Raw genomic sequence first — 16,468 nt, 5'->3', positions numbered from 1 at the left:
ACAGAAGCATTTCTTTCAGGTTGTTTGAGTGTCTCAAAGTTATTCTGCAGGACACTTGTACCAAGCGTTGGACACACTCTGCCCAGTTTGTGTTGTAACTGGTCTTGCTATTCTGCTGCCCACGTCCAAGCTGTAGTAGTTATCTGAAAGGGAATGGGACGGGAGAACAGGGTTGTTAAATCACGCCACACAAGTATTAACAGTCGAAAAACAATTTGATCCTGTAAATCCTCAGGGCCTTTTTTTTCCATGCAATTTTGGTCATTTGGAAAAAAGCAATAAGACAGTTCCTCCTGTCTTGTTGCAGAGGAAAGCTTGGTATATTTCATAGCGCGGCACGACAAAACCGCGCGGCACGACAAAACCGCGCTCCACTAAAGCGTGCCCGATTAAACCGCGTCGCTGACGTCATCAGCAGGGCGACAACAGCGACCGCGGAGAAAAAAGGGCACTTTAAATAGCGCTTTGAAAGCAAGCCGATTCAAGTTAAGGTAAGGGTTAGGGTTAGGTTAAGGGTTAGGGTTAGGATAAGGGTTAGGATTAGGTTTAGCGTTAGGTTTAGGGTTAGGTTTAGGGTTAGGTTAAGGGTTAGGGTTAGGATAAGGGTTAGGATTAGGTTTAGCGTTAGGTTTAGGGTTAGGTTAAGGGTTAGGATTAGGTTTAGGGGGGTTAGGTTTAGGTTTAAGGGTTAATTTTAGCTTTAGCGTTTACAGCGTGCTTTTTTCTCCGCGCTGTTGTCGCGCTGTGATGACGTCAGCTACACGGTTTCGTCGAGCGCGCTTTAGTCGAACGCGGTTTTGTGGTGGAACCATTTCATAGATTCCTCCAGAGGACAGATAGCACTGAGCAACTCAAGCAATTGCAAAATGAATGAGCTAAGGTACATTTGCCTCATTTATCTGCTTAAGTTGGGGGAAATGGGGTTGGATTTTCAGTTGGACAAAAACCCTAGAAAATTCGGTCAACTCAAACCAGCCCAGAGAAAGGGGCTTTTACTTATTTTTTGAAATGCATAATGCAGCCTAAGTTTTCCTTTCAGCACCAGGCTCTTTACACAATAAAAATCCATCAAAAAGCTCAACTTTTGTCTATCAAATAGACCACTGATGTTGTAACCATGCTAAGCTTTTTTAAAAAAGTAAAGGAGGATGGAAGAAACCTTTTGACCATTTTAAACTTGTAAAAAATAAGTGCAAACTCTCTCCTATCTTTTGTTTTCTACCCAGAATGGACAAATGTTAGCTAACTATGGTCCTTCTAGCATTTATCTATCTATTATCTATTGAGATTAATGGTTCTACGGAGAGCAAATATCCAAGCTCAGTTGCAGCATGATCCATGGGATTGAATTTAGTATCCTGCATAATTCAGTGCTGTCTGATTTTATATCTCGCACAAAGTCGTGTTTTTTCTTACACATTTTGGCCAACATCTAATTTAAAACTCCAGTTGCAGCAAAAAAAGAATATTTTACACTACACAACACTTACCATGCTAAGGCACAATGGCTATCGAAAAGTGAACAATAATATTGTTTAGTTATTTTGAATGGTATAAATAATATAAAGGCAGATTTCTCAAAAAAATAATCGCTGTAAGTAGTTCTGAGCTAAATAAATAAATAGAGCTGAATCCTTCCACTCTATTTCTTTCCTGAACAGGTGGCAACATGGTTCTTACGTGGCCAAATAAGGTCAGATTAGTGGTACAACAAGGGAGTTTCTCAGAATTTTAGGCTTGTTTACACTAGGAATTTTTTAAAAGCTTTCTGAAAGAAGGTAATGGCAATCTACTTCCATAACTCTGTCAAAAAAAAATTCCATGGATGTGATTGAGGAGTCAAGCCAGATTTGAGGACTTTTACTGGGTTTCTTGATAATCTTTGTGGGCAACACTTAGCACCCTATGAAAGAATGCAGTACCATTCCACCGAAAGATATTTATTATCAAGTGGGTGTTATATGTACATACAATAAAATGGGCTGTAAAAATGGCTACTCGACAACTATTTCATATTTGAAATTCACGTAAACTGCATCTGTTTTTCTGTTTAAATAATTTCTAAAAATGGAGTACTCGTACACGATATTTTTCACTCGCCTTTCAAAGCTATGTTTTTATCCAGCTTTTCAAACTATTTTAAGGAGAGAACAGAAATGTGATACAGGACTGTTCGGAAACTGAGGATCTCAAGAGGACTACAAAAAAATCTTAAGAGAAACTGCCTCAAATAGCTGGCAGCATCTGAAGTGATTGTCATAGCCACAACATACCTTTAGCAAATGCGTAGTAATCGTACCCATCCCCATTCTCATTAGGAACAGAAATAACAGAATTAAATTCTTTTGGAAATCCTCTCCAATACGAGGTAATTTTAACCTCTGGCTGCAGAACTCCTGCAAAAACAAAAACAATCTCTCTTGAAATTGCGAAGATGATATAAATCCATTCAGAAGACATTTTAATGGCACACAAAATGTTTAAAGAGCAAGATATGATCAATCTACAATTGGTCCAGAATGCGGCCGCGCTAGCGATATCGGGTGTACCTAGGTACACCCATATTACACCTATCCTCCGCGAGCTGCACTGGCTTCTCATCGGTCTCCGAATGCGCTTCAAGATACTGGTCGTTACCTTTAAAGCCCTACATGGGACCTGGATATCTGCGGGACCGCCTCCTGCCACATACCTCCCAACGACCTATAAGATCTCACAGACTGGGCCTCCTTCGGGTACCGTCGACCAGGCAATGCCGGTTGGCGACTACTCAGGAGAGGTCTTTCTCTGTAGCTGCCCCGGTCCTGTGGAATGATCTACCCGCAGAGATCTGGACCCTTCCCACTCTCTCGGCCTTCCATAAAGCCGCTAAAACCTGGCTGTTCCGGCAGGCCTGGGGCTGTTGACCCCAAAATATGGTCCAGCCCCACTTGGAATGGAGTGCATGGTGTGTTTTTTAAATCCTATCTTTTCTTTCCTTCTCTTCTTTTTTGATTTATTTTGTATTGTAAGCCGCCCGGAGTCCTACGGGATTGGGCGGCATATAAATGTTATTAAACTTTAAACTTTAATCTCTATACAGTTAGGCTGCTTCATTTGGAGCTGTAGGATTGCACAACCCAATTAACCATAGCCTCTAAACGAGGCAAAACAAGGACCATGCCTGTTGTGTGGTGGGTGATCCGAATGACTGGGTACTGCCTTATCCGGATGGTTCGGAAGATCTGACGAGATTGTACTGCGCGTCTAAAGCGCCTTTGCCTCAGGACAAAAGTCTTTGGTTTATAAACTGGATAATTCACAGTTACGACTTTCTTCTTGCACTTCTTCGGTTTTTGTCTGTAGACATATCGTTGAACGTTGCCACCTAGAAAAGTAATACAATGAAACCCAGTTTTTAAAAGACCTAGCGTAATAACGGATTGCATTTCACAAACGACATAGATTGCAGGAAATTTAAAATAAACATTTAACTGCCTCGTCCTGATTACGTAGCATCCGGTGGATTTGAACATTACTGCATTCAGGGAGGTGTCTGGATGGAAATTTAGCTTTTTTTAATTGAAAACTTTTGAAAAAAAACTTTTACAAATATTTACCTGCCTCCCCCTACCCATTGGGGACTCTGGCAGCAGCTAGCCCAGCCTGACCTCAGCAGCTCTTGCCTTTTTCCTTTTACAATTTTACATTATCATGATGGCAGGCAAAAGCAGAGTTGAAATCCCCTGTGAAACAGCTGGAAAAAGTATGTGGGTTGGAGGGAGAGGGAGGAATTCAAAATTAATGTAATTTGTAAGTAAGAGCTCAGGCGGGCGAAAGAAAGAAAGCGCTTTAGACTGGAGTGTCGGGGGAGAGGACTGCCTCACCAGCCATAAACCTCACCGCACGTCACTGATTCGCAGTAGGAAAATATATGAAGGTCATTCCACTGCACAGCTAAAATCCCACTGTGCAGCCAGCTTTATTGGGCAGAAGCCATAGAAGAAGATGCTGCAGGCAAAATGTTGACTTTAGTCACAATGGCAAAAGCATCAATTCACACTGCACAAAGGAAGAACAGCAGTAAAATACTCCTGTATTTTTACCAAGACATAGATAGAAAATATAAAAAGGATTTACCACTTCTTTAATGCATCTGATAGACACAACAGACCTACCTTCTTTGAAAAAGTGTACAGATTCTGGCCTGGCTCTGTACGGAGCCACTGAAAGCGCTCCCGTAATTTTCCCATTCAGTCCTCCAAATCCTTTCACAATCAGCTTAGGATAGCCAGTATCCATTACATCATCGGTGAAGCGCCAGTATTGGGGGCCCTGAAAAGTGCAATGCTAGCTGAAGTTACACGAACACCTAAGGCATATGTTGCACTAAATTCTGAGGCAACTTGTAATTTGTTCATTAAGAAATGTAACATGGGGCTTGAAACATTTTTTCTTCTACAGAGAAAAACATAGCAATAGCAATAGCAGTTAGACTTATATACCACTTCATAAGGCTTTCAGCCCTCTCTAAGCAGTTTACAGAGTCAGCATATCTCCCCCACAGTCTGGGTCCTCATTTCACCCACCTCGGAAGGAGGGAAGGCTGAGTCAACCTTGAGCCGGTGAGATTTGAACAGCTGAACTGCAGAACTGCAGTCAGCTGAAGTAGCCTGCAGTGCTGCACTCTAACCACTGCGCCACCTCGGCTCTGGGAGGAAATTTTTTTTAAAAAAACCACTGGAAGTGTGTAGCCAATGAACTTAAATAAATAAACTGTTCATAAAAATCTAAGGGCTTTTAAAAATATGTAGGCATGATTTACTTACTGCTTTTATTACCCTTATTACCACTTTTCATGACTGAATGTCAGATTAACAGCACAATTGCAATCCTATGCAAATCAATTTAAAGTAGTAAAAAGTGGCAGAAAGTGCTATTGCAATTGGAATTGACTTGAATCTGGAATTCGGTTCAGAACCAACCAAATCCCCCAGAGAGTACAAGCCACCACTAAGAATATCCTCCACTGTTATGACCCCCCTCGTCCCACACCAAAGCACACTCCGAGCCAGAGATAAATTACGGCATTTAATTAACAGACAAACAGGTTCTTGGCAGAAAACTGGCACAGACAAGCTTGGGCAGCAATAAACACAGATAAGGCTTGGCAGCAATCCAGCCTGCCAAGCTCACAGTAATGTCCTCCAACATTCAATCCTGCGTTGACTTCTGCAAAGAGGGGCGTGTGCACAAGAAGTCTTTTTATAGTCTGGAGAGGAGCCTAATGACCACCAGCTGAGCGCAATTACCTCCTGTAATTGCGTAATTGTTCCTGATGCCTAGTAGCTCTTTGATGGCATGCATCCAGGAACAACTCACTGTTGGTTTCTGGATCACTCTCCCTTGTCTCCTCCCCACTGGTTCAAGGCTCAGGCACCTCCTGGTGGCCAACCAGTCTCTCTGCGCCCTGCTCGGAGTCGGAACCCTGTCCAGGGTCCTCCACATCCTCCAGAGCTGACTCAGAGGGCCACTCACCTTTGGAGTCTGGTGGCAGCTCCAACGGCACCTGTTGGGCCACAACAGGTGGGGGGGATGTGTTTCGTAAGTGCTTTGCAATTACCTCCTTCCTGGGACTGAAAAGGAGTGACTGGTCCAAGATCACCTGGCTGGATTTATATCTAAAGTGGGACTAGAACTCAGTCTTCCTAATTCTAGCATGATGCCTTAACCACTACAACAAATGGACCCCATTATTTACCCTTTACTAAATCTAGTTTCTAGAACTAACATTCTTCAACTTGTTGCTCTTCAGGTGGAACTATGAGTCCAAGAATTCCCAGCCTTTTCTCCTGTTCCTTCAGAGATAGTTCACCAGGAAGAAGGACTATAAACATATATTTTAATAGTGGATTTGGAGTAAGCATAGAGAAACAGAGCATCCCATTTATTATCTTTGGTTACAAGGAAGGAATTAGCTTGATTTTTCTTAATAAGCGTAATATTTTCTATAAACAAGTATATGTTAACCTCACCCACCTGTGTTCCTGCTAAGCTAAGTTTATTTATGAGGCTTTGGGAGCAGGACAATTTTAAGGCAAATTAGCCTTCAAAATTCCTGGCAATACATCTTAGGAATATAATGAAAGAGGGGACAATTCGGGATCCCAAGTTAAGACAGTACATCACAGGTACGCAATATGTGGTTTACGGGCTGTCTATGTCCCTGTACATAAGCCCCTTTGAATGGCATACAGGGCCTAAGCCCCTCCCAAAGTTGTCATCAAATTCAAAAAGTTTAATAGGACAATTATGTTTTCATTTAGTGCAGCCCTTGTATGACCTTAAAAGATTCAAGTGTACTTCTTGCCTGAAAATTAAAGAAAAATATTTTTTCTTTAAAACTAAGATATGTTAAGTATATTGATATGGAAGCATAAATACCATCAACATAGAATGGAGTTTGCTCAGAAGCGGAAATACACCAAGTGAATGAGAGGAAGAGTGGGAAACAGAGGAGAGAAGAAAGATAGGAAGAGAGGGATAGGAGAGAGGGCAAGGGGGGGGTGAAGATGAGGAGAATAAGGAGGAGTGGAAAGAGGAAAGAGGAGAAGGAGAAAGGAAGGGGACGTAGAGCAGAAAAGGATGATGGAGGGAAGAGAGGAGGTAGGAGAGAGGCAGAAGAAAGAGGTGTATGGAGAGCAGAAGAGCTAATAATGGGTTTTTATCTTTCTGGGCGTTGATGACAAGAGGAACTGATGTAATTACTACTTAATACAATATGATATTGACTATGTAATAGTATACATGTGATTGTATGTTATGAAAATGGAAAATAAGAATAAAAAGTATTGCATAGGAAATCTGGTAATTTGTAACAAGTTGCATATAATATAAATGAAGTGTGGGGTGTTTGCTTGATCATCATCTGTTGATCAACAATATCTTGTTTTCTCTTGCTTCATGTAACATTTCAGATTTTTTTTAAAAAAAATTATACTGTACAGTCTTTCCATTTCTTAACTCTTATGGTATCAAGACTCAAATTAGCAATAGCAATAGCAAAATAGCAATAGCAGTTAGACTTATATACGGCTTCATAGGGCTTTCAGCCCTCTCTAAGCGGTTTACAGAGTCAGCATATTGCCCCCAACAACAATCCGGGTCCTCATTTCACCCACCTCGGAAGGATGGAAGGCTGAGTCAACCTTGAGCCGGTGAGATTAGAACCACTGAACTGCAGATAACAGTCAGCTGAAGTGGCCTGCAGTGCTGCACCCTAACCACTGCGCCACCTCGGCCCCCTATTGTGGAAAAGTAATATGACTTACCTTGAAAAAGAAGGTTTTGCCATCACAGTTACATCTGGAGAACACTGTGTCGATGGGGGAAGGGATACGCCATCCCTCGGAGATTTTACGCGGTTGAGGAGAGGGTGGGCTTGTTCCATTTAGCAGCCAGTAGTAATGACCTGCACAGCCGAGTAAATGCCAGTGTTATGGAAAGAGAAACAATATATTAATACTCATCCAGGAAGCTCTTAGCAACAAGGCAGATTTCACAGTAAATAGAAATTTGTGACAGGTGAAAAAGTGGATGGCCCATAGTGGCTTCGACAACTAGTTTGTAGAATTCTATACAAACTTCACTCTCCCACTTGTGTTAAACTATTATTCCAAGAATCTCCAAACACCACGGAGAAGGCTGAGTTTGGGTAGTTTATGAGGTTTATGTAAATCTTTTCTACCAAAGTTAATGCTTTGTTTCTAAGTTGTCCAAATGATCTTGCCCCAATTCTGGAGGGCATATTCTGAATGTGGCAGTGCACATTAGCAGTGTAAATTTCATTTTAAGAACCAGTATGTTACCACCAGTGGTGAGATTCAAATAATTTACCAACCAGTTCTCTGCCCTAATGACCAGCTGGGTAGGCGGGGGCTCGGTGGTCATGTGATCATGTGGGCATGGCCAAGTCAATGTCACTCAGGTCGATGGCACTTTGACTTAGCTGTTACAATGTAATAAGGGTTAACCGGAGAGGCAGTTTCTGTAAACAGGGCAATAAAGATTAGGCTGGAAACAACACCAGAATGTTTCCTTCCTGCCTTCCTTACAGGATTAGATCCTGTAAAGTGGAAAAAAACAAAAGGAGATTTCTTCCAACAACCGGTTCTCCGAACTGTTTAGAAAGTTACCAACTGGTTCTCCCGAATAGGTGTGAACTGGCTGAATCCCACCACTGGTTACCACTGTATAACTTCACCCTGATCTCAGGCTGAAAGGTTCATAGCAAAACGCATATTTTAATCTGTAACATTTTGTCCAAAATTTAAGCTCTGTCGTGTGCCAACTCACCTCTGAACACCGCAAGTGATCCGTTTTGTAGGGGGACAATCCCGTCTACAGGCTTCTTGTTGCACAAGTTCATCTCATCTGGTACATCTAATAAGTAATTATTATTTTTTAGTTTTAGAATGCAGGTTTTATATAATAAACACTGTAAATCATATAGCGAATGCAATGCATAACTTGAGAAGAGAGAAGAGACATACTGAAATGTTTCCTAAAACTAAAATGTAGTATTCTGAATTAAGGCATAATGCATTGGGTTAATATATTATTTTTATCTGAAATAGTTGTGTTCCTTCACAACATTTTCAGGGAAAAGTTCTGGTGATATACTCGATTTTTGGAACATACAACTTATATGATTACCAATGTGTTTAATCCAGATAAATTATGTAATTTAAAAGGGCACCCCTTGGTATATTATTTTCTATAAAATTTCAACTCTTTTGCAGGAAACAATTTGTCTGTTTGTTTGTTCATCTTAGGAGTGTGAAGATCTGTCGGTGAATCTCAGAGACTCTGTGCCAAGTCTTTCCTTGTGTAGGACTGCTTTGGAAAATATTTACATGGCAGCTTTCCAAGCTAGATAAGGTCTGTGGTCATAAATTCACCTTTGAAAGACTCTTTACCAGGCCTTTGCTGAATGTGAATGAGAGGAAATCACATTTATTTAATAAAAGGGGTTTTGTCAGGACCAGGAATCTGCTTCAGGCTTTGTGGGGAAGCCTAAGTTAGAATAAATGTGTCACCGGTTACCAATATACAGTGAAAGCCCTTATTAAGCAACTCATTAAATATATATTGCATTTTCAAAAATAAGTTTGTTCACCAAGATTAGATCATAACAATAGTTCAGTCACATTAATAGTCACATTGATATTTAAAGAACTGATGGGAGGGAGAGACACATACAAAATGAAAACATCAAACATGAATAATACGAGACCAGAATGCTTAGATGCTTAACGATAGTACTTTAAGAAAGAGTTGTTCAACCAATCTTTCAAGGATCTCTTTTGGAGACAACAGTATTTTCCAAATATGTTCCTCTCAAAATCCTCAATTTCCATCATGTCCAATCACGGAAGGCTACAATTAATGGGAATTGTAATATAATGTCGGAGGCCTGAAGCTTATATCTCAATTTAGTCATGAAATTTGAGGATCATATTCAGGAAATTGCCATTTTTTTTCTCAACTTATCCCACCATAAAATACAGGTCGGGGAAACAATGTTGAACTTAATAGAAGAAAGGCAAAATATAATAGAAACAATGACATAAATCACCTCATCAAATCATGTAACAAGAGAACATCTTTCCAAACTGAAAAGAAACTATTATCCAACAGTAAGAACCCAAGCATTCAATTTAAAAATTCAAAAATAGAGCAAGGCATTAAGAAAAAAATATATATCTGGAAATATGCAAGATTTTAAAAGCAAAAAAAAAAAAAAACCCTTATTTTTAATGCTATAAGGTTATTTCAGATAAATTGGTGCTCCTGAGATATTACCATTTTGGTCGAGAACGCATCTCTTCTTCTTCCAATCTCCCTTTATAAAACAACCCAATCTTCCATCATCCATGTGTTGGGCCCACATACAACTCTCCACTCACATATACATCTCAGTGCCTTTCAGAAACATAGTTATAACGATGTTCAGACTTATTGACTCCTGCCAATTACCTCCTCACGACCCATTAGATCGCATAGATTGGGCCTCCTCCGAGTTCCATCTGCCAGTCAGTGTCGACTGGCAACTACGCGGAGGAGAGCCTTTTCAGTTGCAGCTCCGACCCTTTGGAACGATCTCCCCGTGGAGATTCGTACCCTCACCACCCTCCAGACCTTCCGCACAGCCCTCAAGATCTGGCTATCCCGTCAGGCCTGGGGTTAAAGATTATATTCCATCCCCGCCCGAATGTTGAATGAATGTTGCTTTACTCTTTTAATTATGTATTGTCCTATATGTCTTTGTATGTTTCCCCTTCCTATATAAGTTGTAAGCCGCCCTGAGTCCCCTCAGGGAAAAGGGCGGCCTATAAATAAACTTAACTACAACTTAACTAATTATTATAGTACATCATTGCTATCATAAAGGGCTTCAGTACAGTGATGTGGAGGAAAAAGCGAATGTACCTTTGTATAACAGAGTTGCAGCAATCTTTTCTGGTGGAACGTATGCTGTAGTTTTGTTGAAAACCATTGCTGGAGATTTAGTTGTGGAAACGGTACCATCTTTTGGGCTGGAGTGAGAGGTGACTTGCCTTTGTGTGGTAGGTCTAACCGTAGTGGACGAATATGACGTAATTTTGTTTGTTGTAGAAGGTAGGGTGCTGGAAGTTCTACTCACTTGTGTTACTGTATTAGTTGGGTTTTCCTTTGTGGTTCCTTTATCTGAAACAAGATTAATTTTTTTATTAGTTATTACAGCTGGACGTTCAGGTTTATTTATTCGAGGGGAGGTTGTGGTTTCAAGAGGTAGTGTCCGAGGGATTTTGGTCATGATATCTGCCCTTCTCTTTTTATCATTAGCATTTGGGCTAGGTGAACTAGGATTTGATTCTGTTGTGGCCGCTGTAGTTTTTGTGCTGTTGCTACCTGGCCTGTTTCGAATAGGGGGTGTAATTATCGATTCTGTCACGGCAAAAGGTCTTCCTGGATTGTCTGTTTTATGACTGGACTCATCTTGACCAGACTTTGTGGTTGCTGTTTCCGTTACTGATGTACTCCTGTTTGGATTGTCACTTTTGGCAATTCCATCAGTGCGGCTTGTGTCACCTGCATTTGTGGAAATCATTGTTGCCTCTGTGACAGAAGTCCTTATTTCTGGATTGTCTCCTTTATCACTTGTCTCATGTAGAGCAGTCTGTATAGTTGCCATTTCTGTCATAGCAAAAGTTCTCAATGGATTGTCACTTTGATCAATGGCATCGATTGTGTGATCTGAATTTGTTAGCGTTTCGGTTGTCTCTGTGACCGAAGTGCTTGTCTCTAGATTGCCTGTTTGGTGACTGGTCTCATATTCATCAGGCACGTTAATTGGAGTCACTGTAACATATTCTGAAGTTGTTGTTGACATTGTTGCTTCTGTGACGGCTGTACTTGTGTCTGGATTGTTACTCTTGTGACTGGTCTCATCTCGGTCAGCCTGTGAAATGGGTGTTTCTGTCACAGCTGAAGTCTTCTCTGGACTGTCACTTTTATCAGTTACACCAGGACTTGTCTGTTCGGAATGTGTTGTTGACATTGTTGCTTCTGTGACGGCTGTGCTTGTTTCCGGATTGTCACTCTTGTGACTGGTCTCATCTTGGTCAGTCTGTGAAATGGGTGTTTCTGTCACAGCTGAAGTCTTCTCTGGACTGTCACTTTTATCAGTTACACCAGGACTTGTCTGTTCGGAATGTGTTGTTGACATTGTTGCTTCTGTGACGGCTGTGCTTGTTTCTGGATTGTCAGTCTTTTGACTGGTCTCATCTTGGTCAGTCTGTGAAATGGGTGTTTCTGTCACAGCTGAAGTTTTCTCTGGACTGTCACTTTTATCAGTTACACCAGGACTTGTCTGTTCGGAATGCGTTGTTGACATTGTTGTTTCTGTGACGGCTGTGCTTGTTTCTGGATTGTCAGTCTTTTGACTGGTCTCATCTGGGTCAGTCTGTGAAATGGGTGTTTCTGTCACAGCTGAAGTTCTCTCTGGACTGTCACTTTTATCAGTTACACCAGGACTTGTCTGTTCGGAATTTGTTGTTGACATTGTTGCTTCTGTGACAGCTGTGCTTGTTTCTGGATTGTCAGTCTTTTGACTGGTCTCATCTTGGTCAGTCTGTGAAATGGGTGTTTCTGTCACAGCTGAAGTTTTCTCTGGACTGTCACTTTTATCAGTTACACCAGGACTTGTCTGTTCGGAATGCGTTGTTGACATTGTTGTTTCTGTGACGGCTGTGCTTGTTTCTGGATTGTCAGTCTTTTGACTGGTCTCATCTGGGTCAGTCTGTGAAATGGGTGTTTCTGTCACAGCTGAAGTTCTCTCTGGACTGTCACTTTTATCAGTTACACCAGGACTTGTCTGTTCGGAATTTGTTGTTGACATTGTTGCTTCTGTGACAGCTGTGCTTGTTTCTGAATTGTCAGTCTTTTGACTGGTCTCATCTTGGTCAGTCTGTGAAATGGGTGTTTCTGTCACAGCTGAAGTTTTCTCTGGACTGTCACTTTTATCAGTTACACCAGGACTTGTCTGTTCAGAATGTGTTGTTGACATTGTTGTTTCTGTGACGGCTGTGCTTGTTTCTGGATTGTCAGTCTTTTGACTGGTCTCATCTGGGTCAGTCTGTGAAATGGGTGTTTCTGTCACAGCTGAAGTCTTCTCTGGACTGTCACTTTTATCAGTTACACCAGGACTTGTCTGTTCGGAATGTGTTGTTGACATTGTTGCTTCTGTGACAGCTGTGCTTGTTTCTGGATTGTCAGTCTTTTGACTGGTCTCATCTTGGTCAGTCTGTGAAATGGGTGTTTCTGTCACAGCTGAAGTTTTCTCTGGACTGTCACTTTTATCAGTTACACCAGGACTTGTCTGTTTGGAATGTGTTGTTGACATTGTTGCTTCTGTGACGGCTGTGCTTGTTTCCGGATTGTCACTCTTGTGACTGGTCTCATCTTGGTCAGTCTGTGAAATGGGTGTTTCTGTCACAGCTGAAGTTTTCTCTGGACTGTCACTTTTATCAGTTACACCAGGACTTGTTTGTTCTGAATTTGTTGTTGACATTGTTGCTTCTGTGACGGCTGTACTTGTTTCTGGATTGTCAGTCTTTTGACTGGTCTCATCTTGGTCAGTCTGTGAAATGGGTGTTTCTGTCACAGGTGAAGTTCTCTCTGGACTGTCACTTTTATCAGTTACACGAGGACTTGTCTGTTCGGAATGTGTTGTTAACATTGTTGCTTCTGTGACGGCTGTGCTTGTTTCTGGATTGTCACTCTTGTGACTGGTTTCATCTTGGTCAGTCTGTGAAATGGGTGTTTCTGTCACAGGTGAAGTTCTCTCTGGACTGTCACTTTTATCAGTTACACGAGGACTTGTCTGTTCAGAATGTGTTGTTAACATTGTTGCTTCTGTGACGGCTGTGCTTGTTTCCGGATTGTCACTCTTGTGACTGGTCTCATCTTGGTCAGTCTGTGAAATGGGTGTTTCTGTCACAGCTGAAGTTTTCTCTGGACTGTCACTTTTATCAGTTACACCAGGACTTGTCTGTTTGGAATGTGTTGTTGACATTGTTGCTTCTGTGACGGCTGTGCTTGTTTCCGGATTGTCACTCTTGTGACTGGTCTCATCTTGGTCAGTCTGTGAAATGGGTGTTTCTGTCACAGCTGAAGTTTTCTCTGGACTGTCACTTTTATCAGTTACACCAGGACTTGTCTGTTCAGAATGTGTTGTTGACATTGTTGCTTCTGTGACGGCTGTACTTGTTTCTGGATTGTCAGTCTTGTGACTGGTCTCATCTTGGTCAGTCTGTGAAATGGGTGTTTCTGTCACAGGTGAAGTTCTCTCTGGACTGTCACTTTTATCAGTTACACGAGGACTTGTCTGTTCGGAATGTGTTGTTAACATTGTTGCTTCTGTGACGGCTGTGCTTGTTTCTGGATTGTCACTCTTGTGACTGGTCTCATCTTGGTCAGTCTGTGAAATGGGTGTTTCTGTCACAGCTGAAGTTTTCTCTGGACTGTCACTTTTATCAGTTACACCAGGACTTGTCTGTTCAGAATGGGTTGTTGACATTGTTGCTTCTGTGACAGTTGTGCTTGTTTCTGGATTGTCAGTCTTTTGACTGGTCTCATCTTGGTCAGTCTGTGAAATGGGTGTTTCTGTCACAGCTGAAGTTCTCTCTGGGCTGTCACTTTTATCAGTTACACCAGGACTTGTGTGTTCGGAATTTCTTGTTGACATTGTTGCTTCTGTGACGGCTGTGCTTGTGTCTGGATTGTCAGTCTTTTGACTGGTCTCATCTTGGCCAGCCTGTGTAATGGGTGTTTCTGTCACAACTGAAGTTCTCTCTGATGTTCTTCCTGACTCTGTGACAGGAATGTTTGTTTCTGGATTGTTACTTTTATTACTTGTCTCAACTGGACCAGTCTGTGTAATTGAGGCCTTTGTCCCTGCAGTAGTTCTGTGTGAATCGTCACTTTTATCAACTACGTGAGGTCTGGTTGTTTCATGTGAATTAGTTGGTGACACTGCAGCCTCTGTGACAGACATGCTTATATCTGGATTAGTAATTATTTCTTCTGTCGCTGCAGAAGTTCTATCTCGATTATCATTTTTATCAATTCCATCTGGAGCAGTTGTGTTGTCTGTATTTGTTGGTTTCCTTGTCTGTGTGACTGGAATATTTCTTTCTAGACTGTCATTTTTATGACGTTTCTTACTTTCACCCGTCTGTTTATTTGTGGTGTCTGTTGTTGTAGTAGTTCTCTCTGGATTCTCTCTTTTATCATGTTCATCAGAAGTTGTTGGGGTTGTGTCTGCTCTACTGCTTGTATGTTTACTATCTGTTGTTACAGTCTCTTTCCTTGCAGTAGTTATATCTTGTGTGTTAGTTTCATCCGTCGCCGTACTTGTTTTCATTGTTGCTGTAACTTTGTCATATAAATTAGGTTCATTCTTATAATCTCTTGATCTTGCTACAGTAGTAGTATCTCTGCTAGACATTCTTGTTATTGCTTTAAGTGAGGAAGACGTGGTGCTTGAAGAAATAGCATTTTCATGTTTCTTCATGGTTACCGTAGTTTTAGTAGGCAATGATATCCTACTGGTTGAAGAAGCAGCAGTAGGGTGCAAACCTAATAGTTTCATGGTTGTAATTTTGAAGAATGAAGTAACATGCTCAGAATGGAGATTTGGGAAATAGCCAACATGATCACCCAGAGTTGTTATAATACCTTTATTTCCTTGGGTTGTAACCTCTGTAGTTGTCTGCTTGGTAGAAGTCGATGGCAGCTTCACAGTAGTTGTGGTAGAGGATGGTTCTGTGCTACTCGTGGTGGACGGCTTGATTGTGGTGGTGGCGGTGGTGGTAGTTGTGGGTGGCAGTGTTGTTGTTGCGGTGGTTGTTGGTAGCTCTGTGGTCGTACTTGTGGTGGACGGCGGCTTTGTGGAGGTGGTAGTAGATGGAAGTGTGGTGCTGGTGCTGGTGGATGGCAACTTTGTCGTCATTATTGTGGTGGGTAATGACTTTATAGTAGCAGAAGTGGATGTCAACTTCGTTGTGGTTGAGGTTGCTGTGGAAGCCATTTCTTCCATTGTTGTAGGTGATGGCTGTGTTGTGGTGGTGGATGATGTAGATGTCTGTGTTGTGGTTGTGGTGGATGGCATCTCTGTTGTGCCTGTGGTGGATGGCATCTTTGTTGTGCTTGTGGTGGATGGTATCTTTGTTGTGGTTGTGGTGGATGGCATCTTTGTTGTGCCTGTGGTGGATGGCATCTTTGTTGTGCTTGTGGTGGATGGCATCTTTGTTGTAGTGATATTTATAGTAGTTGTGGTAGCCTTTGTTGTTACTGCCTTGCCTTCCCCACTACCATCATCCTCTGAAATAACTTTCACCGCTTTGGATATTAAAGATTTCCTTCTTGATTTTGATGCTTCGCGAGCTTAAGCAAAAGAGAGAGAGAGAGAGAGAGAGAGAGAAAGAAAATTAAATGTTCTATTTTTCATTCCCTGAAAAAAAAAGTTTCATCGACACAATTCCTCTCATTGCATGATCCAATTAAAAAAAAAATCTAAACTCAAAATACTTCAGAATATTATCAAAATATTTGAATGGGTTTATTCTTCTACATTTAATTTGCAATTACTGTATATCAAGGGGGAAGGGGGGAAAAGCTTTCATTTCGATTTGCCTGCAAACTTTTAAACACAGTGCTTCAAGTCCCATAGATTTAAAACGATGAAAGGAATCACCAGGTCTAACTCCTTTTGCAGATTTATATTAAAATAATGCTAGCTGCATACTGATTTAACAAATCAGCAGTTTGTGATATTTAGCAAAAACAATTCTGTATTTCAGGAGGGGAAAAAAGAGGTTACGGAATGATTAGTTACTCATCGACACAATTCCTCTCATTGTATGATCCAATAAAAAAAAAAATC

General features: G+C 41.3%; 2 protein-coding genes across 2 annotated transcripts in view; both read right to left on the bottom strand.

The window, feature by feature from the left end:
• Window positions 1–39: 39 nt before the first annotated feature.
• Window positions 40–16,468, bottom strand: part of PRG4 (proteoglycan 4) — a 27,572-nt gene continuing 11,143 nt past the window's right edge. Inside the window, exons 6-14 of the mRNA XM_087726187.1 lie at window positions 15,814–15,969; window positions 15,262–15,696; window positions 10,471–10,728; window positions 8,335–8,421; window positions 7,311–7,450; window positions 4,158–4,314; window positions 3,164–3,367; window positions 2,274–2,396; window positions 40–143 (exon numbers count right to left, since the gene is read on the bottom strand). Of these exons, the coding sequence (XP_087582313.1) occupies window positions 40–143; window positions 2,274–2,396; window positions 3,164–3,367; window positions 4,158–4,314; window positions 7,311–7,450; window positions 8,335–8,421; window positions 10,471–10,728; window positions 15,262–15,696; window positions 15,814–15,969 (1,664 nt within the window). The remainder of the gene's footprint in view (window positions 144–2,273; window positions 2,397–3,163; window positions 3,368–4,157; window positions 4,315–7,310; window positions 7,451–8,334; window positions 8,422–10,470; window positions 10,729–15,261; window positions 15,697–15,813; window positions 15,970–16,468) is intronic.
• On the bottom strand, window positions 10,929–15,097 carry LOC148043389 (uncharacterized). Its single transcript, XM_087726732.1, has 2 exons — window positions 11,054–15,097; window positions 10,929–10,937 (listed from the first exon to the last, which is right to left on the bottom strand). The coding sequence occupies exons 1-2, from the start codon at window positions 15,095–15,097 to the stop codon at window positions 10,929–10,931; spliced, it is 4,053 nt and encodes a 1,350-aa protein (XP_087582858.1).

This window comes from Thamnophis sirtalis, unplaced genomic scaffold (genome assembly GCF_051295495.1).
Source record: "Thamnophis sirtalis isolate CommonGarterSnake01/CBP01778 unplaced genomic scaffold, rThaSir2_p1.2 scaffold_12, whole genome shotgun sequence".
NCBI lineage: Eukaryota > Metazoa > Chordata > Lepidosauria > Squamata > Natricidae > Thamnophis > Thamnophis sirtalis.
The sequence above is the reverse complement of the archived record's forward strand: the minus strand, read 5'-3'. Positions and strand labels throughout refer to the sequence as shown.

Excerpts from the sequence above, each read along its gene's own strand:
- LOC148043389 (XM_087726732.1), bottom strand. The coding sequence starts at position 15,097 with ATGAAGAAACATGAAAATGCTATTTCTTCAAGCACCACGTCTTCCTCA.